Source organism: Engystomops pustulosus, chromosome 8 (genome assembly GCF_040894005.1).
Source record: "Engystomops pustulosus chromosome 8, aEngPut4.maternal, whole genome shotgun sequence".
Classification (NCBI taxonomy): Eukaryota; Metazoa; Chordata; class Amphibia; order Anura; family Leptodactylidae; genus Engystomops; species Engystomops pustulosus.
The window spans coordinates 53,465,852-53,493,725 of NC_092418.1; the positions used below are offsets into that span (position 1 = coordinate 53,465,852).

Consider the following 27,874-nt stretch of genomic DNA (forward strand, 5'->3'; position numbering starts at 1 on the left):
TCCTGTACTGAACTTAATTAATCTATCAAATGCACTACAACTACGTCTGCTTACTAAAAACCTAAGTTGGGCTGCTAAAAAATAACTGAACATCCATGGGATCCCCAAGCCCCCTTGCTCTACTGTTCTGAACAGGTTAGAAAGCTTCATCCTTGCCCTTTTCCTGTTCCATATCAACTCCGTCAGTAGTGAATCTATCCATTTAAAGATCTTTTTTGGTATCCAGACCGGGCAAACAGCTAAGGGATATAACAGTTGTGGTAACAATATCATTTTTATCAAACCTACCCTATCCGCTCTTGAGAATGGCATTTTCAGCCAATTAGAAATGTTGTGTCGCATCTTATTTATAATTGGAATCATGTTCAGTTCCAAATACCTGGCGGGGTGTGCTGTTACCATCAGCCCCAGGTATTTAAAAGCGCCATCACTGCTGAGTACATCCATTTGCAGCCCTAGCTCAGAAATTTCCCCATCCAGGGGGAGCAGGATCGTCTTTTCCCAATTTATTTTGAGGCGCGAGAACTGACCAAATTTAATAATTAAATTTACAATATCTACCAAAGTATCCTCTGGTTTCTGTATAGTCAACAAAATATCGTCTGCGTACAGGGATATCTTATCCCTCTTACTCCCACTCCCCCAGCCCCTAATCCATTAAGCTTGTCTAATCATTATCGCCATGGGTTCAATAAATAGGGCAAAGAGTAGGGGGGAGAGGGGACATCCCTGCCGCGTGCCTCGATGCAAGGGAAAGGAATTTGATAAATTCCCGTTAATACTAATCCTTGCTGTTGGGGAGCTGTAAAGAACACACACCCAGGTGACAAAATCAACCCCTAGACCAAACTTCTCCAAGACCTTCCATAGAAAATGCCATTCCACCCTGTCGAGGCCTTAACGGCATCTAACGACAGGATGGAGCGGCCTTCCCCTTCTCCTAGTTCATGGATCAGGAACCTTTTTGGCTGAGAGAGCCATGAACGCCACATATTTTAAAATGTTTTTTCCGTAAGAGCCGAACAATATCCACATGCCCCCAGTAGATAGGTAGTCCCAATGTCACGAGTGCCCCTGCGATCTATGTCTGGGATCGCAGGCACACCCGTGCCCCTCTCCATGGCGGCGCCCCTTTCCAAGCTCACCCACCTCTCCAAGTTCCCGCTCCCATCCCGGCTGGCCAGCGCGCACACCGTCATTCGCAGATTTAAAGGGCCGGTGTGCTGCTGATTGGCGCTAACCACTTCCTGTGTTCCTATAAAGACCGCCGGATCCTAGTGCTTCATGCCTATAAGGAAGCTTTCCACAGTGTTTCCTTTCCAAGTGTTGACCTCCCGTTGTGACCCAGGACCCGTTCCTGATTCTGATCCTTCGCTGCCAGCCCTAACCTCTTTCTCCATCCATGACCTTGCATCATTGCCGCCTGCTTTAATCATCTGCCTGTTCATGACCATGAGACTGCCTAGTGATCCTGTACCTCGAACTTGGCTGCCACCGTGGTGGACAAGTCACGCCTGTGGAACGACCTGGTGGTACCACACTGCAGCAAGACCATCCTGCTTTGCAGCGGGCTCTGGTGAAGACCGGGTGCCACTTAGATTCCGGTCCCAAGTGTCTGCTTACATCATCGTCCGCGGTGGTCCAAGATCCTACTCCAAATCCTGACACCCACCACATGCCTCCCAGTAGATAGGTAGTCCCAGCACATGCCTCCCAGTAGATAGGTAGCCCCAGCACATACCCCCAGTAAATAGGTAACAACAGCACATGCCCCCAAGTAAATAGGTAGCCACAGCACGAGCCACTAAGTAAATAGGCAGCCACAGCACATGCCCCCTAGTATATAGGTAGGCACAGCACATGCTTCCCAGGAGATAGGTAGTCACAGCACATGCCTCCCAGTATACAGGCAGCCCCAGAACATACCCCCAGTAGATAGGTAGCCACAGCACATACTTCCAGTATATCGGTAGCCACAGCACATGCCCCAAGTAGATAGGTAGCCACAGCACATGCTCCCCAGTAGATAGGTAGCCATAGCACATGCTCCCCAGTAGATAGGTAGCCACAGCAAAACAAAAAAGAAAATTCAAATATTCACTTCTCAGCGCTCCCTGTAGCCAGCTCCTCATCGCTCCCATGGCGGTGATGGCACCTGGGTTGTATAAAGCTGTAACATTGCTGCCTGTGTCCAGTGATCAGTCTAAGAGACACACAGCAGCCATCACTATTTATTAACGATCTGCCTGAGAGCCAGATGCAGCCAACAAAAGAGCCATATCTGGCTCCCGAGCCATAGGTTCCATACCCCTGTCCTAGTTGTATATCAGAAAAAAACCTGTGTAAATTGTTGTCCGTTCCTCTTGCAAGGATAAACCCATTTTGGTCCGGGTGGATAATGTCAGTTATCACCCTTTTCAGCCTGGTAGCCAAAATTTTGGCCAGAATTTTTACATCACAAGTAGGTAAGGAAAAAGGTCTGTAGGTTCCCATATCTAGAGCGTCCTTTCCTTTTTTTAAAAATAAAACAATTGATGCCTCCATCATCGAATCCGGGACCAAACCTTTCTTGAAAGCAGCAGAAAAAAACTTGTGTTAGAAAAGGAATCAAAACCTGATCTAGACATTTGTAAAAGGCAAATGGGAGTTCATCTGTTCCTGGTGCCGAATCGGCTGATACTTCTTTTATGGCTTGCTGGATTTCCTCCCCCAACACCTGTCCCCCCCAACAACCGACTCTTACCCTCTGGTAGTCGAGGGAAGGGAATGGTATCAAGGAAATCATCCAGCTCGGCATCCGAGTAGTTCAGTTCGGATTGATATAGGGAGGAATAAAATTTACTAAAGGATTCCAAAATATTCTTTTGATCCTGGACCACTTTTCCCTCCTGATTTCTTAAAAAAGAGAAAAATTCCCTCTTTTGACCTCCCCTTAGCAGCCCTGGTTGCCAACAATTTACCCGGTTTGCCCCTTTCCGAAAAATAATTTTGACCAGAGAAAAAGATCTTATGTTGAGCTTTTTTGTGGGCAAATATATTATAAGATGACTGCGCTTTTAACAATGCATCTCTATTCTGTCTAGACGGATCCGTTGTTACCCGATGTTGTTTTAGGTCTACCTCCTTCCTTAGTGACTCTTCTTCGCGCCTAAATTGTTTTTTGGCCCAGGAGATATCATTATAGTACATCCCACGTATAAATGCTTTTAGGGCATCCCATACTAACAATGGGTCTCTACTTCCACCATTTTGCTGCCAGAACTCAGTAATTAATGTAGACATTTTTACTGCGCTGTCCAGGATGACCAGCCAATGGGGGTTCAGCCGAAAGGGACGAGTCCTGCCCACTTCCGCCCCCTCCCTCATATTCACCAAGACACTCATTGGTGCGTAGTCTGAGATGACTATTGATTCGTATTTCATCCTCTTGACATACGTCAAGAATTTATCATTTGCTAAGCATAGGTCAATCCTGGACAGCGTAGAGTGTGTCCGACTAACGTATTAGTACGCCCGTTTATCCTGATACTTGACTCGCCAGACATCCTTAAGATTCCATTCCTCACATAAGTCTTTTAGCCCCGCTTTCTTCCTGCAATTTGTGAGCCCTTAATGCTCATCCTGTCTAAAGCGTTATCCAAGCAAGCATTAAAATCTCCCATGACCAGCAACGGGCAATCAGGTTTTTCTGCACAAAATTGCATCAAGAGGTTCAGAACTTCATATGAGAATGGGGGGGGGGGATATCAACAAAGGACAGGATACAACGGATATTAAATAGTTCACAAAATATAAATATGAACCTACCGTTTATCAATCTTGGTGACAATAATCTTAATATCCACCTTGTTATGTATCAGAACTGAAACCCCTCTGGAGAACACAGATCCATATGCATGGAGCCCACCTTTTGTTCAGCCACCCTGATGATTCATGTGTCAAGTGAGTTTCCATTAAACAGATTATTCCCGGTAGGTGCCGGGTGACTAAGTCTTCAACCATGCATCTTCTTTTCTGGTCATTTAGCCCTCTCACGTTCCACGTCATAAATCGTACCTCCATGCTAACTTATAGAGGAAAACAAAAAAAGGGGGAAAAGAAAAAAAAAAGGGAGAAAGAAGAAAGAACAGAACCCCCCCCTTCCACCGGCCGAGTAGCCCTACCCCCCCACTACCCCTCCCCTTCTACCTGACCTGTACATCCTAACAGATCTCCTAACTCCTGTGTTTCCCCTCCCCCTCTCCAAAGGTCGACATATACAGAAAAATAGCTTCCCAGATTTTTTACCAATGCCTATAGCCAGGAAATACACCGTTATTTAGAACCCCTTTGTCTCCAACCAGCTAGCGGCTTCTTCTGCATTCTCAAAAAAATAACTTTGATCCAGAAATAGAATTCTCAACCGGGTTGGATATATCAAGGAAAATTTCAAGCCTGCCTCTTTCAGGCGTTTCTTAACCTCTTTAAATCTAACCCGTTTCTGCTGTGTGCTATTTGAGTAGTCCGGAGAGAAAAAAAACCTTATTTCCATTGTACCTGATATTCTCGTTAGCCCGGGAAAAACTGATTATTGCTTCTCTGTCTTGAAAAGACAATATCTTAGCCAGGATAACTCGCGGGGTAGCACCAGGTGGGGTTTTTTTTACTGTGAACCCGATGGGCTCTTTCCACCATAAACACCTTCGAGAGCTTATCTTGGCTGATTATTCCCAACCACCATGTCTGTAGAAAAGATTCCAGCCCCTCACTACCCACCCCCTCTGGTAACCCCAAGATTCGAACATTTGATCTACGGGATCGGTCCTCCAGGTCAGTTAATTTCTCCTTAAGGACTTTATTTTCCCTTAGGACATCGCTACCTCTTTTTTTAATACCTTTTGTTTCTGTTTCCAGCACCTTCAGCTGGGCTACTGTATTTGAAATTTTTTCTCGTATCTTAGTCATCTCTTCCTTAATTGTGCCTGTTTCCCGTGTAAGGGTACTAACCTGAGCCGCTAATTCCTCTACTGTCACCCCAGTTTTTGGACAGTGGCCAAAATTTCTGAGTGGATTGGGTTAACATCCCCCCCCTTCCCCCGTTGGGCCTTCAGTGTCATCTGTACCCTGGGCTTCTAAGCTGACTGGCCCTGCCGGAGGGTCTGGCTGCACTGCCTTTACAGTCTGTCTTGTTTTGGTAACTGGGGAGTTCCAGATCTTATCAAGTTTAGCTGATGACCCATTCTTAGACCCCGTACGGTCTTTCGTTTCTTTCGGGGACCCCCCTGCTGCGGATTTTCGGTTCTTGGGGGGAGGCATTTTTCCCTTATGCTTCTACTTCTTCTACCAAATACCCCAAAGATACACTACAAAAAGTGAGCCAAACTCAGAATATATCAGAATAAGGGTTCTGGTACTATAAAAGATTAATAGAGACTAGTTTCTAAGCTGAAATTGAAATAAAATTAGTTCAGATTAAATGCAGAGCAAAGAAAAAATGTTGTCCTGTCAAGGGTTAATAAAGGTTATTAGTCTCTGTAATAAGCAGGGTTAATTGCAGCGCTCAAAAAGATTAATCACAGAAATAGAAAATTTAACCCTTAAAATTTCGATCCAGCATCCAAGAGAGGCTAAGATAGTGTTAGTTCTGAATTAGTCCATAGTAGAAAGTCCAAAAGGGTCTTATCCAATCGAGGGTTAATAAAAGATGTTAATCTCTGAAATAAATAGAATTACATACACTGCCCAGCAGGATTAGTCACAGAAATAGAGGAATTAAGGCTTGACCCTCCAAAACCAATATTCAAGCGAAGCCAGGATCTAAAGTTAGTATCTGATCCTAATGCGATAGCAGATCCCAGGGGAGAGGGGAAGCCACATATCAATTATGTCAATCGTTAGAGAAAACAGTTCAGATAGAAGAATCCGGGAAAAAAAAGGAACATATTTATCTTGCAACACCGAACTACCGAGCGTGTCGCCAAAGGCTCTCCTTTTATTCTTTCACTCAAAAATTGGAACCGGAACAAAGTGGTAACTCAACTCTGAGAAATAACATAACCCGGAGCACTAATTTAGCCGAGATCAAACCTTATCGATGCGCTTCTGGTCAGAAGATCCTCTGCTGAAAATCCAATATGTCCTGAGTCCGTCATGGAACTTTTCTCAAGCAAGGCGGCTGGTCCGCACAGCCGCAAGCCGCGCTAGCCAGCCGTCTGTTGCCTCCGCTGTATCCTACAGACGAAGCTCCTCAGGTAAGCAGAGGGAGAGGCAGAGTATACGCGTCGGGTCCACCTCTTCACCTAGCTTCGGACCTCCAGCATGGATATACATCTCCCGGAGTTCCTCCAGTGATCAGCGCTTCCACGCCAGCTTAGCGTTCCTGGTCTCCCGGCATGCTGCGGACACTCCACAGAGAGGAGGAGAGGAGCCGGAACGACGTCTTGCGTCTTTCGTCATACCGCTCACACGCCCCACCTCTTTAATCTTATATTACACCTGGGTCGAAATTGACCCCAACAACACAAATGTTATAATTTTAAGAAGAGCATTTTACAATTTAGTAAAATAGTTTTATTTTATTGTATTTTGTTTAAAAATAAGTTTCTGACAAAGTCAAAAAGTCTTGATGCAATAAACAAATGTATGTAGAATTTGTATGTATTTAAAACCTAAAACGGGTCGGTCACGACCCTAACACTAGAGGAAGGTTGGTTAACTATTCATTTATCCACCCAATCTCTACAGTTGTAAAAGATGTCAAGGTTGCAAATATAAAATCCTTACATCCATCCCTAAATTCTTGGTGATTCCCTCTCTCACATAACTTGAAGTGACCATATATCTAATATTATGTGCCCTTTTGAAAATTGTTGTAGGTTTATCTGTAACAACTTAACTTAAAACAGGATCATTGTTTACAAGATGCCAGTGCTTCTCTATCTTTTAAACTTCCAGAGCCTCCTTGCAATACTTGGTGCCAAAAACTGGATTTATTGCCCATTACTAGAGACTTCCTTGTATGCACAAAAATTTCCTTAGTGTAGTTTCTTTCCTTAAACCTAACCATAATAATTTCGGCTTGAACTAGAAAATCCTCTTGTTTACTACAGCTTCTCTTTTTTACAGAATTCTTTTTAGCTGACCTTTCGGTATGTTTTCTATCCAAGGAGGGTGACAGCAACTGTTGAATTCTATAAACCTATTGACATCAGTCGCCTTGAATAATTCCTTGTCAGGATCTGATTATCTTCTATATAGATTTTTAAATCAAGGAAATAGATTTTTTTATTGTCAATTTCATGGGTAAAAGGTTTTACCAATGGGTGCGAATTGGGTGCCAATGGGTGCGAAATTCGCACCCAGCTTTGTGAAGCTGTATATGGAGGCATTTGTTGGAGGAATTTATTTACTCCGCTACAAATCCCTATAGACAGTTTATTCAAGTCTATAGGAGAAACATAGACAATTGCATTATCCTGTGGCTCGGTACACCTTTACAGTTTGAGGGATTTATAAAGCATCTCAATAAGGACGGGTATAATCCCTCACCTTTACAGTTTGAGGGATTTATAAAGCATCTCAATAAGGACGGGTATAATCTAGGTAGATTATACCCGTCCTTATTGAGATGCTTTATAAATCCCTCAAACTGTAAAGGTGTACCGAGCCACAGGATAATGCAATTGTCTATGTTTCTCCTATAGACTTGAATGAACTGTCTATAGGGATTTGTAGCGGAGTAAATAAATTCCTCCAACAAATGCCTCCATATACAGCTTCACAAAGCTGGGAGCGAATTTCGCACCCATTGCTGTCCCGGTTATCTGACTGAAGAAAGTTCCTCCATACCAGAAGTACACCTGACTGGGTATTTTTCCACCTTCAGGTGGTAAGTGTTCCTCAATTATCCTTCTTTGTCTGCCACCTATATACCTGTTTGTTTTCATACTCAGTTTTTGCTCAGTTTTTTTTTTTTGTGTTTTCTATTTCTAATCTCATTTTCAGCCTTCCTTGTGTTTCTTTGACAATTATTTGATAAACAAATGTAATCATCCAACTCTTTAAAAGGTTCCAACTTATTTCTATATTCCTCAATTTCCTCACTAATTTTTATTAATGTCTTTCTTCTAATATCAATAAGTGAGATGAGTAAAGAAGCCATTAGTTTGTAGCTTTACTGTTATTGGATACCCAAGGAGACCATATTTGTAAGAATCTCTTCCTAGTGCCAGTAGCCCAATGGGCAAGCTCCTCAAATCTACATATATTGTGGAATTTCTCAGTACCGCCTCGTAACAACCTGACATAAGTTATTTGTATAGGGGTCTCCTATTTGCTAGTGCAACTTACTATTCAGCAGTCTGATTTGTCTTATGAGGCAACCCCTGAAATTTGTTGCATATGCTCAAAAACCTGTATATGTGTATAAAATTTTTGAGCAGGACCCAGTTTTCCTAAACAAGTAGTATTAGTCCACCACCTCGCCTTCCAAGAAGAAGGAGGCTATTGGGTATTGATGTAAGTGTTTCCAGAAGGAATATCTGTGCATTCTCACCAGGTACACCATATAGGGAAGCAAACTCATAGGTAGTAACTCATATGGTATCTGCCCCTGGGTAACTTATCTCTAATGTCGTGCATGGTCTGAAACAATCCCTCATGTAGGCGGCTACTAGGTGCAGTGTGGAACTGTAATACATTTGTACATACTGTACAAATACTGTAATTTACATACTGTAATTTTTTTATATAGATTTTTTATGCATATTTTTTTATCACTTTATCTATGTATTACAGTTCCACACTGCCGATGACATTTATATGCAGTTATATTGCACTGTACTATTATTTTACTGTACTATTTTTTGGACATTTCACAGCATTCATTGTCTACTTATGATTGCACATTTAAGTCCCTATTTATTTTTATGCCTAATCATCTTTACATTCTACCTAAGCCAATATGGAAAATTTTATACTCTTGACATATTTATTTCTCATATCATTGGTCGTGACAGTTCTGTGTCTATTTATAGTAGCTTCTTATCTCGTTGATGTTTTTTAGTGTATGTTAATTCTGGACCTGAGGATTTGTCCTTGAAAGGCGTCGTCCGCATTAAATAAAGCCTTTATTATTATATCATTCTGGATTTCTCCATTCCATTCTAGCCTTAGGGGCAGCTCTCACTATTCTTTCTATTAATCATTACAAAAAAGACATCTTAGTAGTTGTTTTGTTAATTTATCGGCATGCATTTTTTCTATAAATCAAATAAGGGTGCTAGAAAAAGGTCTTAATTTTATACCATCCAAACTTTTTCATAAATTTTGCACCTTACTGGATGTGGATCGTTTTGTTGGGTCTTTAACTGTGAAGCGGCATTTTTTTGAATATGTGAATGATCATGGGGAAATACTTCACCCACCACTTGAGATTGATAATGAGGATACTGTTTTGGAGTTTGAAGACCAGTGCACTCTTTTAAATCTCAATGGTTTGAGAACAATTACAGAGCCACTCTACCAGCCAAATCATCTAATAAAACATTTCATCTGATCAATGCTAGAGTACATGTAATGGATCAATTTCAACAAGTGGTAGAGCACGATTTAATGGATCTCCACAAGGATAGATCCCTGTCTCACGAGAATAACGTGAACCCTCGGTCTGAAACGTGCACTGTCTGAATTGGAGTCTAAACAACAGGTCATCATAAGGATGGCTGACAAAGGGGGCAAAGTTGTAGCTCTAGACATGGGACTGTACAAGTCATGGATATTTTAAGTGCATACATACAGACAAATATAGAGAAGATTGAGCACTGACCCCATACCTATTTTTCAAAAACAAATTGTAGACACACAAGAAGGAGTAACCTTAGGCATTATACCAGAAAAAAAAAAATCAAGATTTCTTTTGCCCACCACACCCTGTCATACTCATATTTCATGGGCTACCAAAAATCCACAAAAATACAATCCCTCCCTCTTTAACCCCTTAACGCTGAAGCCACTTTTCACCTTCCTGACACGGCCCATTTTTTAAAATCTGACATCATTTAAGTTGTTATAACTTTGGAACCCTTTAACATATCCAGTTGATTTTGAGATTGTTTTTTCGTGACACATTCTTCATATTTCATGTTGGTTGAGAAATTTAAGCAATATGTTTAGTATTTATGAAATAAATGGAAATTTGGCGAAAATTTTTAAAAAAACTATGTTTTCCATGTTCGTAATTTTCTACTTTTTGGAAAGTTGGCCACTAAAATAACTTGATAACTAACATTTTCCATATGTCTGCTTTAACTTAGCATCATTTTTCAAACATCTTTTCCTTTATTTAGGATGTTAGGAGGCTTATAACTTTAGGTGCAATTTTTCAGATTTTCACAAAAATCATCAAAACCTACTTTTGGAGGGTCAATTTAGTTAGAAGTGACTTTATAAGGCCCAAATGACACCATTTTAGAAACTACACCCCTCAAAATATTCAAAAGAACCTTTGGGAATTTTGTTAACCCTATGAGCGTTTCATGAGGGTGAAAAATAAATGAAAGTGAAATTACAAGAAATGTAATTTTACCTTACAATAGATTAATTGAACACTAAAATTTGCACCTTGACAATGGGTTAAAAAGGAAAATGCATTTTACAATGTTTAGTGCAATTCCATCTGAGTATGCCAATACCCATTTTGTCCCTGTACCCTGCTGTATGGGCACAGGGGGGTACTTGAAAGGGAAAGAGCGTTGTTTCATTTTTGGAGGGCAAATATGGCTGAAAAAATGTGTCAGGATGCATTTGGAGAGCCCTAATGGTACCAAAACAGAGGAAAGCCCCAACAAGAGACACCATTTTGGAAAGTACACCCCTTGGAGAGTTTAGCAAGGTGTAATTTGTGTATTTGCCCCAACAGATGTTTGATTCAATTAGGTCCCAAAAAGGACCTACGGCTAAGTTTGCAAACTACATCCCGCAATGAAATAATCGAGGGGTATAGGTAGCAATGTGACTTGTGAATGGGAATGTAAAGGGTTTCCTTTACATTCCCATTCACAAGTCACATTGCTACCTATACCCCTCGATTATTTCATTGCGGGATGTAGTTTGCAAACTTAGAAAAGGTGCGAATTGTGAATGTGTTGCGTATAAGTAGGTGGAATATACCAGGGGACCAACTAAACTTTTGTCACTCTGGAGTTGTCGCAGGTCTCTTAGTAGTATTTAGTGACCATCCTAACTCCTCTTTTGGAACAGACTCTTTATTGAGTCCTACCATTAGAAGCAGCAGAATTCACCGGGAAAAAGCTGTCCTGGCAAAACACGGGAACATCTAATCCAGAGGTACTGGATTACTGGTATCTTCCTCTTGAAAATGGAGAAATGATACGGCAGGACCTGCACATTGGAACAGCTTGCAAGAGTTGTACAGCATCATCTGTACAATGTACACGGTCAGTGCTTTAGTACCATATCTTTGTTTTCCGTAGGGAAATTCTGTAGGGAAATCGCCAAGTGTTGCTCTTATTCACGCTAGCGAAACCCTTTGTGACGAATATTGCTGCTATTGGCTGGACCAAATCGACCAGCCAATAGCGGCAAACATGGACGGAGGGGGGCAGCAAAATCCCTCTGGACCGCAAGGCAAAATTGGTGGCTGCCAGGAACAGCCGCCACCCTGCCCCCATCACTGTGTCTACAGACGTCATAAGTAAATTTGCTGATATTGGCTGGTCTGCATTGATGAGCCAATAGCAGCGATAATAAACTTGGGAGGGGGGGGGGGGCGCAACCCTTCTGGTCCAGGGGCAGGATGGATGGCTGTCAGGAACAGCCGCCATCTTGACCCCGATCACTGTGTCTGAACCATGTTGGCCTTCCCGCCGCACCGTTCTATTACAGCGCGCATCGGGAATAGGCTATACAATCTTTATTTATTTTTTTGGGCAATTTAGACAAATAAGGGCTTATTTTTTGCAAGATGAGATGCACTGTAAAAAAAAACCTTTCATTTTAGAGGGTTTTTAGCTTATTGTAGAAATTTTATTAACTCTTTACGTGTGGAGGATAATAAAATCTTCAATTCTTGTTTAGGATTTTTAGCATTTTTTGGGAGGGTGTTCACTGTAGCATAACAATAATATATTATCTGTATTTTACGGGTCACGATGATTATGGTGATACCTCATTTATATAGTTTTATTTATATTTGTTCAATTTTATTAAAGGAAAACTAGAATAGTCAAAATTTGCATTTGTTTTAGTATTGCCATTTTTACAGCGGCATAAATATTGTATTTTTTGGTTGACGGAGCTGGTTGTGAGCATATTTTTTGCATGACAAGTTGTTCTTTTCAGTGGTATCATTTTGGTTCACTTTTTAGAACATTTTTTGCAAAGCAAGGTTGTCGGATTCTTGTTAAATGCCTCTTGTTAAGGGTTGACACCCGCGATCGGAGAAAACTCCGATCTAGGGTGTTAGAGGCGGGTGTTGGCTATAATGTAGGTATAATATAGCCAACAACCGCAGCTTCTGGCGCCGGCTCCGTTCAGGAGCCAGCAACAGAAGCTTGACTTAATAGTACTGCAAATTGCGGGAACGCATCTCCCGCAATGCAGTACTATTACGTCAAATGTCAGGAAGGGGTTAAGACCCATAATATCGGGCATTGGATCACTTAATGAACATTTATGTGAGAGGGTGGATATGTTATTACAGCCGCTAGTTTTAAAAAATCAGGGTACTTGAAAGATAGCAAGGAGGTCCTAAGGATCTTTGATCATTTTGCATGGGAAGACAGGTTCATGTGGGTTACATGTGATGTCAGTTCTCTTTACAGCTCGATTGCTCATGATTTAGCGATAACAGCACTGGCACATTAGTGTGTATTCTGTGGAATTATGTGAATTTCTGATTGATGTGACAAGATTATTATTGACACACAATTTTTTTTCATTTGATGATGGTTTCTTTTTGCAAGTAAGGGGGGTGCCAATGGGAGCCCCTTTTTCTCCCTCAATGGCAAACCTTTTTATGTCATGGTGGGAGGAGGAGCTTGTGTATTCAGAGTGAAACCCATTTTTGGGGAGCATTGCCTGGTACGGGTGATACATTGACGACATACTCATTGTATGGTCTGGCAATGTGTCGTCCGTACCAGGCTTTGTTACCCATTTAAAAACCAACAATGTTAATCTTAATTTCACTTGTAACATGGATAAAAATAAAATATCCTTTTTAGACATCATTCTAAGAGGTTGCCCAATGGATAAGAAGGTCAAAACTACCTTATTTAGGAAGAAGACAGCAGGAGACACAGTCCTAAATGCTACCAGTAGTCACCTGAACCACACTTCAAAGGCTATACCTGTGGGGGAGTTCATTAGGCTTAGAAGAGCCTGTTCAGACACATACGATTTTTTGTGCCAAGCGAGGGCTCTCAGTCAAAGATTAGCATCTAGAGATTATCCTTAATGGTCCATTGAGAGAGCTCTCAATATTGCTAAACAAAAAGATTGGGAGAGTATACTTGAACCCAATAAAAATAGAAAAAACACAAACATATAGTGGTGCTAAAATGTCTTTTTCAACACAATACAGTGTGGATTATCCACAAAATGTTAGAATTATCAGGAAAAATATACCTATTTCAACAGTGATAGATATTAAGCCCCACACAATAAAAACATTCATTAACGGTGATTCCACCTTTATAGTGTATGTCATCAAATGTGCAGCCTGCAATATTTTTTATGTAGGATGCACTATAAGGAAATTAAAGACTACAATTGCTGAACACCTACGGGATTGCTCAAAAAATATAGAGAATAATATGTCAGGTGCTTCTAGACATTTTCATAGTATATAAGGCCGGAAAAAGACGCAAGTCCATCAAGTCCAACCTTTAAGAATTAAATAAATGTTTTATTCCTATAAACCGTGACATTTTTTCTCTCCAGAAAGTCATCTAGGTCCCTCTTGAACATGTACATAGAGTCCGCCATAACAACCTCCTGCGGCAGAGAGTTCCATAGTCTCACTGCTCTTACAGTAAAGAACCTTTGTCTATGTTGATGGTAGAAACGCCTCTCCTCTAGGCGTAGAGGATGCCCCCTTGTCCTGGTCACAGGCCGAGGTATAAAAAGATCTTTGGAGAGATCCTTGTACTGTCCGTTCAGGTATTTGTACATTGTGATGAGGTTTCCCCTCAGTCATCATTTTTCTAAACTAAATAATCCAAAATTTTTTTTAACTCTCATTGTATTCTAGTCCACCCATTCCCCTAAAAATCTTGGTTGCTTTCCTCTGCACCCATTACAGTTCTACAATATCCTTTTTATACACTGGTGCCAAAAACTGTACACAATATTCCATGTGTGGTCTGACCAGGGATTTGTATAAGGGCAAAACTATGTCTTTACCATGAAAATCAATTCCTCTCTTGATATATCCCATGATTTTATTTGCTTTAGCAGCAGCCACCTGGCTATGATCACTAAAAATAAGTTTACCATCCACCAATACCCCCAAGACCTTTTCAGCTCCAGCTTTACCAAGTGATTGACTGCTAGAAGATAATTATACTTTTTGTTTCCATGACTCAAGTGCATAACTTTGCATTTATCTACATTGAACCTCATCAACCATTTCTCTGCCCACTCCTTAAGCTTCCACAAATCCCACTGTAATGCTAAACTATCAACCTCAGTATTTATTACTTTACACAGCTTAGTATCATCTGCAAATATTGAAAGTTGATTGTGTAAACCCACTACAAGGTCATTAATAAAAATATTAAAAAGTGTCCCCAATACTGACCCCTGTGGAACTGCACTGGTAAAGTCAACCCAATCTGAGAATGTGCCATTAATGATGACCCTCTGTTTTCTATCACTAAGCCAATTACTTACCCCTAGTCCCAGCAGTCACATTTTATGTACCAACCTTTTATGCGGCACAGTGTCAAATGCCTTTGAAACATCCACAGCGTCCCCCAGATCCAGTCTGGAACTTACTTCCTCACAGAAGCCAATCAAATTAGCCTTACAGTAACAATCTCTCGTGCTGATGCTGGGTTATAAGATTATGTACAGTGAGATACTTGGGATAACATCTCTAACAACCCCCTCAAATATTTTCGACACCATAGAAGTTAGACTCACAGTTCGAAGGTTATGTTTTTTGTATATTGGTACCACATTTGCTATGCGCCAGTCCTGTGGAACATAACCAGTCCTCAGTGAATCTTCAAATATTCAAAATAACGGTCTGTCTATCATGGTACATAGTTCATGTAGAACACGGGGGTGTATGCCATCTGGCCACAGTGATTTATCTATCTTAGTGGTTGTGAGGCAACGCCGTACCTCTTCCTGGGTTAAACTGTCGATATTCCAAAGAGAATTTACAGCATTCCTCATTGTGTCTTCCACCAGGGATGTAGCACATAAGCATTATACAGTGTTATCTGCGTGATGTGCATGGCCAGCTTATTGTACCACACCCTCAACATCCGCATGGCGTTATATGGATGAAGCACCTGGTCTGACCCCTCCCATGTACCTATTGTAATCCAAAATGTAGTCTAGCTGGGGGATTTCTGTACTGGTACCGCGTACAGGGGCAGGGGTGGTGGTTTGCACATGTATTGTTGTTGTACTTAACACACAATACTGAGTCACTGCATAGTACTCGGCTCTCGTGCCTTCTGAGCTTTTCCCTAGCAGCAACCTCTGGAGACCTCTCAGATTTTTCCTAATAGTGCCACATGCCACACTTTGTCTGGAAGCAAGGCTCTTGAACAGGGTAGTGCTAGTATAAAAAAGTGTCTAGGTAGAGGTGGTAGCCCTGTTCCAAAAGTGGGTGCACCAAATCCCAGACTATCTTTCCAGCAATTTCTAATTTCCCCCATTCTGGGGGTCATTCCCTTCATATACCCTGAAACAATAAGTGGGCAGGTACTGGCAGAACTGAAGTCTCCAGTTGAAATGTACCAGGGACTCATGTATCGATATGTGCCTCTCTGGAGTATACACTTCTATAAATCGTGCACTCAGATTGTATAATATCATAAGTGCCATCCCATATTATCATAAGTGGGGTCATCTCTGGGTGGGCACTGTGCATTGTCGGCATAATGCAAAAACTTATGGATGGCTTCAAAGCGCATCCTACACATCGCGTCTGTTCTCCAATAGTCCCTCATAACTGGCTTTTTTACCAGTCCCATAAGAAGTAGAATGCCCCAATACTTCTCCATCTCTGATGCACTGACAGGGCTCCACCTGTGGGGTCGCGCGTAGAAAAAAAGTGGGGTTTTTGGCTATATATTGTGCAGCGTAGAGATTGGTCTGGGATACAATCAGACCAATTAGGTCCTCACTAATAAAGAACTTAAAAAAGTCCACTGGTCTGAGCCCTGCCGTGTCTCTGCGTATCTCTAGACTGCCAGTAAAATCAGGGACCTGAGGGGCATAGTTACTGGGGGTTACACATTTGGGGTCAGAAATCCCAGACACTTCAGCAGAAGCTCAGGCACTAAAACAGAAACCCCAGGGACTTTAGCACTACTCTGAAGGCGCTTTCTTAGGGGTTTCTCAGAGTCGCCTTGGGAGGACGAGGTAGACAAATAAAACGGACAATATTATCCATTAGCAGACTCCGTGTCAGAGGCCATATAATTATATACCTCCAAGTCAGTGTATGTCTTCTGGTACATGATGTGGGGAATAGTACACAACCTCCACAGAACTACTACTAATCCTCCACAGAACGCCTCCTCCTCCACACAATGCCGCCTCCTCCACACGTCTACTCCTCCACAGAACGCCTACCCCTCCACAGAAGGCATACCCCCTCCACAGAACGCATACCCCAGAGAATGCCTAGCCGCCCACTCTTTAGGGTTTTGTTAAACTGCCCTAACAATCCATCATTCTGAGGATGGTACACAAAGGTGTTTTATTAACTATTTGATATTAAAGAGCCGACAAATCTCCTTGGTGACTTTTTACATCAATGGGGTTCCTTGATCTGTGTGGATTTCCTTAGGTAGTCCTACTTAGCAAAATATGGCAAACTATTCTTTAGCAATTAATTTTGCAGATGTGTGCCGTAGTGGGATGGCCTCAGGATTTCGGGTAGCATAGTCCATGACTACCAGAATATGCAGATGCCCCTGAGCAGATTTAACCAGAAGTTCCACCAAATCCATCGTCCACCTTTCCACCTTTTACCTCAATAACAGACTTCGAAAGTGTACCATGGGAGCACGCAACTGACAAGCAGGGCAGGTTTCACAATATTTTTACGCCAGGGACTTTAGCACTACTCTGAATGCGCTTTCTTGGGGGTTCCTCAGAGTCGCTTTGGGAGGACGAGGTAGACAAATAAAATGGACAATCTTATCCATTAGCAGACTCTGTGTCGGAGGCCATATAATTATATGCCTCCAAGTCAGTGTATGTCTTCTGGGACATGATGGGGGGGAATAGTACACAACCTCCACAAAACTACTACTACTCCTCCACAGAATGCCTACTCCTCCACACAACGACTACTCCTCCACAGAGGGTACCTCAATAACAAACTTCGAAAGTGTACCATGGGAGCATGCAACTGATAAGCAGGGCAGGTTTCACAATATTTTTTACCTTATGGTACACTCCTGGCCAATAGAAATGCTGCAAGATGCGTTCCAGCATTTCTGTAGTGCCTAGGTGTCCTGCCATAATATGCTTACGTGCCAGGTTCAATACCGTTTGACGATAAGGCTAGGGTACCATTAATAGCCATCTAACAATGACTGTATTTAAATAGGTTCCTAAATCTTTAAAAAGGAAATTAATATCCTGGGGTGTGTCTTGATCAAGCCCAATGGGTTTCGTAAGGCGAAATGCAGTTTTGGGGAACTTCGTCGGACAGTTAATTAAATGTGTCCCATTCTTCCAACTATACATTTATAATGATGGAATCGTTCAGTATTTCATGTGGCATGTGGTTTGTGAAACAAGAAACCCCTGACAATATAATTTTTATTATTTCTGCAGAACATAACACAAAAAGCTTGATTTACAGTACATAACTATTAAAACAGATAACCATTAGGGTGGTTTCACATTCACATATTTTTTCACATCAGTTTTCAAATATATACGTCCCCCATACACTTCTATGGGCTCACGGCGCCCTACGGGAGCGGTACGGTGCAGCACCGTACCGCTCCATAGCCCGGGAAAAGATAGGACATGTCCTATCTTTTCCCGTATTACGGCGCCGCGGCCATATATCACTAGGAAGAGGGGCGGGGGTGAGCTGCGCTCACCTCCTCCTCTCCCCGCGCCGCCGTGTGCCCGCCGTGCAACAGTGCGGCGGCCTCACGGCAGTGTGCATGTAGCCTAAGGTAAAGAATGCTCTAACTTTTTTCTGTCCACGGCACGGTACAGTGAGCACTGGTTGTGTTCACTGTACAGAGCCCGGCCACCATAGCCGACTATGGGGAACATATATTATCGGCCGGCCAAATGTATGTCCCCCATATGTTTATGTGAATGTAGCCTTAATATAAGAATCGTTTTTTTAAAAACCAAACATTTTCAGTGTTTAACTAGTGAATTGGTTAAACAAACATTGAACACATCAATTCCCAATGTTTTCTGGCAGAGAGTGTGCACCCCCAGAGTTTTCCTGTGACCAGATTAAGTCATTTCCTTGTGTGTGGTCATTAATTCCTGGATTAGCAGCAAGGCCGTCCTCCTGAATATCAGGAGAAGTGGTGGGTGCCTCAGTTGTTGTATCTTCAAGTTGAGGAGATCTATTAGCTGTATTACATTCATTATTTGTCTGGAAAAATAAAAAATAAATAAATCAAAGTCTATTTTTTCTACCGCTTTAGCTATATTTTGCTTTATATAACAACTGTAATGTGACGGTGTTTACATTTGGATATTGATGTACAAATGGATATATTGTGGATAGAAAAAAGGGAAAAAGAAACAAGGATAGTTAAAGGGGTTGCCACTCTTTACATACCGTATAAACTCGGGTATAAGCATACCCAAGTATAAGCCGAGGCCCCTAATTTTACCACAAAAATCTGGTAAAACCGATATTATTTTTACTCGAGTATAAGCCGAGTTTGGAGTTTCAACACATTTTTTGTACTGAAAAACTAGGCTTATACTCGAGTATACATGGTAAGTTGTCCGTGTGCCTATACGGTCTTAATAATAATCGCTAATGTTCATCAAGTGATTCAGTATATCTGCTACTTATTTAGTGCTGTATGCAAACTTTACCATGTTAGGATCACTAGGGGATTAAGAGAACTTTTTTTGCGCACAAAACAAAATCTCTTTCTCTGCGACACTAAAAATATATGATGCAAACATAATCCAGGGTCTCCTCCAGAAGAAATTACCTGCAGTGGCTGATGTTCCGAGATTGGGCTAGTTTTGGCAAGTGCCAACATTTCCTTTATCTGATAAAAAGCGTAAGCAAGAGTGACCCAAGGAGAAGAGCTTATTCCCCAAGCTGGTCTATTGATGTCCTCTTGTTCCTCCTGGTACCTTGTCTTTTTAGGTGGAAGTTTTACTTGAATAGTAGGCATGATGTTCTCTGAATGATGTGGTACCAGATCAATAGTTGCTATAGGAACTGGGCTGGAGGGAACAGGAATTCTTTCTGCCAACATGGATGCATCTATAGTAAAATAATAGTGATAAATTATTAGAAAACACCTCTTTATTATCCATGTGTTAAAAGATATCTAGCATCAAAATCAAGTATGGATAAAACAGGGGCATTTAATGTACTGTGACTATAGTAATCTAATTATATTTGTTATCCACGTGCCCCATCCTTCTAAAATCAACTTTTAAAATTATGCAAATGAGCCTAAGGAGCTCTGGGGAATGTATTTAGAGCCTTCAGTGCTGCAGATTTACAGGCAGTTACATTGAGCAGAACGTACAGTGCCTTGTGAAAGTATTCGGAACCCTTGAACTTTACTACCTTTTGCCATATTTTAGGCTTCAAATAAAAAAGATATAAAATTGTAATTTTGGACTTCCAGGGTCGGCGCTGATGGAGACAGATACATGTTAGTGAGCTCCGCCCAACCCCCGCCGCACATTGCTCTAGACCAGCGATAATATGAGTCCAGTGGCCCGAATAAGCAGTGCCACCAACATTATACCAGCACTTTTTTATGGAGCGATACCTTTTCCGAAGTGGCCAGAAGTCGTGCCTGTAACCTCACCCAAGGTCCGGCAACCCTTGAGTCCTAGAACACAGCCGTAACTGAGAAACTGCAACCAAGGCAGCCAGCGACCTGAGACCTTTTTCTACTGAGACTACATAGCCCCAGGTGGGTGAGGTAGATTACTAACGGCTGGCCAGAGAGGTGGCAAAATGTCTAGTCCCGGACCTTGTGAACAACTGCTGGCAGCCATACAGGCCACGAAGGAATAGTTGTATGACCACGAGGCACATGCAGTAAAATGCAGTAGCTCAATGATGTGAAGCAAGACTTAGTTTATTTACCTCAGATACAGCACGATTTTTTAGCTCTGTCCCGCCACCCTGGGAGGTTAATAGATTGACACGCTTTGCTCTGCATTGTCCCGGACCAAGAGACTTGAGTCCCATCTCCTGGTCCAGGGACACACTGGCTACAGAGACACAGGGGCAGCGCGGCCGCTGTGTCTTCAGATGCTGAGCTGCCAACACAACACCGCACAGCCCCTCTCCCCCCCCTATGTGAGCTGCAATGTGTGTGGAGGAATCATCATGGGGGGGGGTCACCTGAAGAGCGGCTGCTTTGTGACCCGGCCATAGACCCTGGAGACTCCTCTGCTCCTTCTCCTGATAGCTGTGCAGGGGAGGGGGGCAGCACAGAGATGATAGAAGCTTGTGTCATGTGCTCCCACCCTCCAGCAGCTACAGACGTGTATTGGGAGCATCTCCATAGCAGGGATGAGGTAGGACACAGCCTGACCATCACAGCATACACATGTACAGGTCAGTGTGTGACAGGAGAAATCTATCAGGACTTGTATGGCAGCTTTGTGACGTACAAGCCCTGAAATAATCGCAATGTCTCTGCACTCTAACACTCACGATTGTAGCGGACTCCAATTGCGGGTGTCAACCCCTTACATGTCGCGGTCAAGCATGACTTCGGCGTGTAAGGGTGTTCCCGCTATGGATCGGATCCCCCGTGCGCAGCCCCGAAGTCTCCCGAGTGCTCAGGGGTGGCCCGATCTCCCCGGCAGTCAGATCCCTTGCGGGTCTGACTGTAAACTGTCCGCGCATGCGCCTGCATGCTCAAACAGTTTACACTGCTCTACAATGAAAATGTATTGTCGAGCAGTGTATTGGACTAGAACCAGCGTCTGAGCATCGCTAGTTCAAGTATGGAAAAGTAAAAACATGTAAAAACACTAAACACTACACATTATAATAAATAAAAAAAATACATAAAAATATAAGCCCCAAAAATGTCACTTTCCCATAAAAACACTTAATAAAGTATAAAACACACAAAAACACAAAAAACCGCCACATATTTGGTATTGCCGTGTCCGTAACAATTTGTATAATAAAACAGAATCGTTACTGGACCCGCACAGTAAACGCCGGAGAAAAACAATGCAAAAAACTTTCCGAAAAAAGATCATTTTTAATTAATACCTTTAAAAAGAAATGCCCTAAAGAGTTATAAAAAAAAGTTCTGTACTCTAAAATAAGACACTAAAAAGAACAACTCTTCTAATAAAAAAGAAGCCCCTCACCAGATTTATCAGCCGAAAAATAAAAAAATTATGCATATGAAAAGATGATGATGCTAAAACGTACAAGATTTTCTCCAAATTAGTTTTTATTCAGTAAAATTGAATAAAATACACAAAACACCCACATGTTGAAGCTCCAATGTTATAACCACTTATAGTGACACTGGGCAGATCTGAAAAAATGGCCGTGTGAGGAAGGTGAAAAGTGGCTTATGCGGCTTAGGGTGTATGAATGGGGCTCACGGGGTGAGCCCTCTTCATACAGACATGGGGTTTGCTGCATATTACAGCAATCACCCATCACTAACAGCTGTGATTTTTGCTTGCACCAATCACAGAAGTTAACCCCTTGATTGGTGCCTGTAGTTAAAAAAAAAATTATAAAATATAAAAAATTCAAATGACCCCTTTTCCCTATAATTGATATAAAACTAAATAAACAGTAAAAATCACAAACATGTTAGGTATCACCGTGTCTGAAATCTATCAAAATATAATAACGGTTATTCCCAGAGTTTAAACCCAAAAAATAACTAAAAGAGCGCCCAAAGTGAAAAATGACACTTTTTCGCCATTTTGCTAAATATAAAACATGTAAAAAATTTTTTAAAAGGCTGTACTGTCCTAAAAATCGTAACATTGAAAATGTCATCTGATCTCGCAAAATATTACACCTAACACAGCTCCGTACACTGAAGTATGAAAAAGTTATTAGCATCAGAAGATGGCAAAATGAAGAGGAGGTTTTAATTTTTGTAAAAGTATAAATACATTATAAAACCTATATTTTTTGTATCCTTGGGGACAGGAGGAGGAGACTGGAGGAGGCTGGGGGACAGGAGGAGGCGGGGAACAAGGAGGAGGAGGATGCTGGAGCAGGCTGGGGGCAGGAGGAGGAGGCTGGGGGACAGGAGGCTGGAGGACAGGATGATGCTGGAGGAGACTGGGGGACAGGAGGAGGAGGCTGGGGTACAGGAGGCCACAGAAAGAGGATGGAGGACAGGAGGAGGCAGGGGAACAAGGAGGAGGAGGATGCTGGAGCAGGCTGGGGGCAGGAGGAGGAGGCTGGAAGACGGGGGGGATGCTGGAGCAGGCTGGGGAGCAGAAGGAGGAGTCTGGAAGACAGAAGGCCACATGAGGAAGCTGGAGGACAGGAGACCACAGGAGGAGGATAGAGGACAGGGGGCCACAGAATGAGGCTGGAAGACAGGAGGCCACAGGAGCCTGCGGAAAAGGAGGACACAGAATGAGGCTGGAGGACAGGAGGAGGCTGGAGGACAGGAGGAGGATGGAGGACAGGAGGAGGATGGAGGACAGGAGGAGGATGGAGGACAGTGGATCACAGGGGGAGGATGGAGGACAGGAGGAGGAGGCTGGGGGATAGGAGGCTGGAGGACAGGAGGAGGAGGCTGGAGGACAAGAGGCTGCAGGACAGGATGATGCTGGAGGAGACTGAGGAACAGGAGGAGGATGCTGGGGTACAGGAGGCCACAGAATGAGGATGGAGGACAGGAGGAGGCAGGGGAACAAGGAGGGGGAGGACGCTGGAGCAGGCTGGGGGCAGGAGGAAAAGGCTGGGGGGCAGGAGGAGGCTGGAAGACCGGAGGATGCTGGAAGACAGGAGGATGCTGGAGCAGGCTGGGGAGCAGAAGAAGGAGGTTGGAAGACAGAAGGCCACATGAGGAAGCTGGAGGACAGGAGGCCACAGAAGGAGGATAGAGGACAGGGGGCCACAGAATCAGGCTGGAAGACAGGAGGCCACAGGAGGAGGATGGAGGACAGGGGATCACAAGAGGAGGATGGAGGACAGGAGGAGGTTGGAGAACCGGGGATACAGAAAGAGGCTGGAGGACAGGAGGCTGCAGGAGGAGGATGGTGGACAGGAGAAGGATGGAGGACAGGAGGCTACAGGAGGAGGATGGAGGCTACAGGAGGAGGATGGAGGACAGGAGGCCACAGGAGGAGGCTGGAGGACAGGAAGAGGACAGGACACTACAGGAGGAGGCTGGAGGACAGGAGACTACAGGAGGAGGCTGGAGACAAGGAGACTACAGGAGGAGGATGGAGACCAGGAGACTACAGGAGGAGGCTGGAGGACAGGAGGCTACAGTAGGAGGACAGGAGACTACAGGAGGAGGCTGGAGGACAGGAGGAGGCTGGAGGACAGGAGGCTACAGGAGGAGGATGGAGGACAGGAGGTCACAGGAAGGGGCTGGAAGACAGGAGGCTACAGGAGGAGGCTACAGGAGGAGAGGAGGCTACAGGAGGAGGCTGGAGGACAGGAGGCTACAGGAGGAGGCTGGAGGACAGGTGGCTACAGGAGGAGGATGGAGGACAGGAGGCTACAGGAGGAGGCTGGAGGACAGGAGGCTACAGGAGGAGGATGGAGGACAGAAGGCTACAAGAGGAGGCTGGAGTACAAGAGGAGGCTGGAGTACAAGAGGAGGCTGGAGTACAAGAGGAGGCTGGAGTACAAGAGGAGGCTGGAGTACAAGAGGAGGCTGGAGTACAAGAGGAGGCTGGAGTACAAGAGGAGGCTGGAGTACAAGAGGAGACTGGAGTACAAGAGGAGACTGGAGTACAAGAGGAGACTGGAGTACAAGAGGAGGCTGGAGTACAAGAGGAGGCTGGAGTACAAGAGGAGGCTGGAGTACAAGAGGAGGCTGGAGTACAAGAGGAGGCTGGAGTACAGGAGGTCACAGGAGGAGGCTGGAGGACAGGAGGTGACAGGAGGAGGCTGGAGGACAGAAGGCTATAGGAGGAGGCTGGAGGACAGAAGGCTGCAGGAGGAGACTGTTGGACAGGAGGCTACAGGAGGAGGATAGAGGACAGGGGGCCACAGAATCAGGCTGGAAGACAGGAGGCCACAGGAGGAGGATGGAGGACAGGGGATCACAAGAGGAGGATGGAGGACAGGAGGAGGTTGGAGAACCGGGGATACAGAAAGAGGCTGGAGGACAGGAGGAGGATGGTGGACAGGAGGCTACAGGAGGAGGACGGAGGCTACAGGAGGAGGCTACAGGAGGAGGATGGAGGACAGGAGGCCACAGGAAGAGGTTGGCGGAAAGGAGGCTACAGGAGGAGGATGGAGGCTACAGGAGGAGGATGGAGGACAGGAGGCCACAGGAGGAGGCTGAAGACAGGAAGCTACAGGAGGAGGACAGGAGACTACAGGAGGAGGCTGGAGGACAGGAGACTACAGGAGGAGGCTGGAGACCAGGAGACTACAGGAGGAGGCTGGAGACCAGGAGACTACAGGAGGAGGATGGAGACCAGGAGACTACAGGAGGAGGATGGAGACCAGGAGACTACAGGAGGAGGATGGAGACCAGGAGACTACAGGAGGAGGATGGAGACCAGGAGACTACAGGAGGAGGATGGAGACCAGGAGACTACAGGAGGAGGCTGGAGAACAGGAGACTACAGAAGGAGGATGGAGGCTATAGGAAGAGGATGGAGGACAGGAGGACAGGAGGAGGCTGGAGGACAGGGGGAGGCTGGAGGACAGGAGGTACAATAGGAGGCTGGAGGACAGGTGGCAACAGGAGAAGGCTGGAGGACAGGAGGCCACAGGAGGAGGGACAGGAGGCTACAGGAAGAGGATGGAGACCAGGAGGCCACAGGAGGAGGCTGGAGGACAGGAGGCCACAGGAGGAGGCTGGAGGACAGGAGGAGGCTGGAGGACAGGTGGCAACAGGAGAAGGCTGGAGGACAGGAGGAGGCTGGAGGACAGGAGGCCACAGGAGGAGGGACAGGAGGCTACAGGAAGAGGATGGAGGACAGGAGACTACAGGAGGAGGCTGGAGGACAGGAGGAGGTCAGGATACTACAGGAGGAGGACAAGAGACTACAGGAGGAGGTCAGGATACTACAGGAGGAGAAGGGAGGACAGGAGGCTACAGGAGGAGGTTGGAGGACAGGAGGCTACAGTAGGAGGACAGGAGACTACAGGAGGAGGATGGAGGACAGGAGACTACAGGAGGAGGATGGAGGACAGGAGACTACAGGAGGAGGATGGAGGACAGGAGGCTACAGTAGGAGGACAGGAGACTACAGGAGGAGGCTGGAGGACAGGAGGAGGCTGGAGGACAGGAGGCTACAGGAGGAGGCTGGAGGATGGAGGCTACAGGAGGAGGATGGAGGACAGGAGCTCACAGGAAGGGGCTGGAAGACAGGAGGCTACAGGAGGAGGCTGGAGGAGAGGAGGCTACAGGAGGAGGCTGGAGGACAGGAGGAGGCTGGAGGACAGGAGGCTACAGGAGGAGGATGGAAGACAGGAGGCTACAGGAGGAGGATGGAGGACAGGAGGCCACAGGAGGAGGCTGGAGGACAGGAAGAGGACAGGAGACTACAGGAGGAGGATGGAGGACAGGAGGCTACAGTAGGAGGCTGGAGGACAGGAGGCTACAGGAGGAGGATGGAGGACAGAAGGCTACAGGAGGAGGCTGGAGGACAGGAGGAGGCTGGAGGACTAGAGTAGGCTGGAGTACAAGAGGAGGCTGGAGTACAAGAGGAGGCTGGAGTACAGGAGGTCACAGGAGAACACAGGAGGAGGCTGGAGGACAGAAGGCTATAGGAGGAGGCTGGAGGACAGAAGGCTATAGGAGGAGGCTGGAGGACAGAAGGCTATAGGAGGAGGCTGGAGGACAGAAGGCTGCAGGATGAGACTGTTGGACAGGAGGCTACAGGGGGAGGCTGGAGGACAAGAGGAGGCTGGAGGACAGGAGCGGGCTGGAGGACAGGAGGCTGGAGGACAGGAGGAGGCTGGAGGACAGAAGGCTACAGGAGGAGGCTGGAGGCCAGGAGGCTACAGGAGGAGGCTGGAGGACCGGAGGAGGCTGGAGGAAAGGAGGCTACAGGAGGAGGCTGGAGGACAGGAGGAGGCTGGAGGACAGGAGGCTACAGGAGGAGGCTGGAGGAAAGGAGGCTACAGGAGGAGGCTGGAGGAAAGGAGGCTACAGGAGGAGGATGGAGGACAGAAGGCTACAGGAGGAGGATGGAGGACAGGAGGAGGCTGGAGGACAGGAGGAGGCTGGAGGACAGGAGGAGGCTGGAGGACAGGAGGCTACAGGAGGAGGCTGGAGGAAAGGAGGCTACAGGAGGACGCTGGAGGACAGGAGGCTACAGGAGGAGGCTGGAGGACAGGAGGCTACAGGAGGAGGCTGGAGGACAGGAGGCTACAGGAGGAGGCTGGAGGACAGGAGGCTACAGGAGGAGATTGGAGTACAGGAGGAAGCTGGAGGACAGGAGGAGGCTGGAGGACAGAAGGCTACAGGAGGAGGATGGAGGACAGAAGGGCACAGAATGAGGAGGATGGAGAACAGGGACAACACCATGTGAAAAGGGGTGTGGTCCCTGTAAAGGGACCAAATGTAAAGGGAGGCTAAAATTAAAGAATTTAAAGTTTTACATGTTGCAGAGTTGCATTAGGGACAGGAGGCTACGGGAAGGGGGGGGGGGCAAATTAAGGGGCGTTGTACCATGGGGGGACCATCAAGTTCAATATTATATTATGCCTGTGGGTGGGACAAGAAAAAGGAGGAGAGGCTTTGTGTCCCTCTTTCGCTTACCCAAAAGTTGGGAGGTATGCATTTGTTGCTGCTGGTCGAAAATTGATGCTTCAGTAGCCCAAAACATGTGTGTTCCCAGTAACAGGCAACCTAAAATGGCTGTCACAGGAAAATAACCAGGGAACAGGGCTCCAAAACGACACCCAAAATTTTATCAAACACGTAGAGGAAGAAAATGTACATCCTGACCAGCAGATGGAAGCATAGCACCAATATGTGTCACATATAACAAGAATGGAGGCAGAACAGAATGCAGTAATATGAACATAACATAACAACATTTATAACTAAGGGGAACAGCATACTCCCCGTCTGGAATTCCCTTTGGGGATTTCACTATGAACTAATGTCTAAAAGATATTGGGGGTCATTTACTAAGGGCCCGAAACGCTGTATTTTTTTTTTTAAAGATGCGTCGCTTGACACACGCTTACCTGCACCCAGGATAGGACAGTGAACTCCGGCAAACTCCAGCGCAGCAGCGACACCTGGTGGACATCGGGCACACTAGCTTACTGAATCGCCGCAAG

At 44.9% G+C, this 27,874-nt stretch overlaps 1 protein-coding gene across 6 annotated transcripts in view; it reads right to left on the bottom strand.

The window, feature by feature from the left end:
* Positions 1-17,997: 17,997 nt before the first annotated feature.
* The window catches only part of MFSD6 (major facilitator superfamily domain containing 6), a 212,875-nt gene continuing 202,998 nt past the window's right edge, over positions 17,998-27,874 (bottom strand). For all 6 annotated transcript variants that reach the window (XM_072120951.1, XM_072120950.1, XM_072120945.1 and 3 more), the window contains 2 exons: positions 19,401-19,681; positions 17,998-18,823 (listed from right to left, as the gene is read on the bottom strand). In XM_072120951.1, coding sequence (XP_071977052.1) covers positions 18,620-18,823; positions 19,401-19,681 — 485 coding nt within the window. In that variant the 3' untranslated portion in view covers positions 17,998-18,619. The remainder of the gene's footprint in view (positions 18,824-19,400; positions 19,682-27,874) is intronic.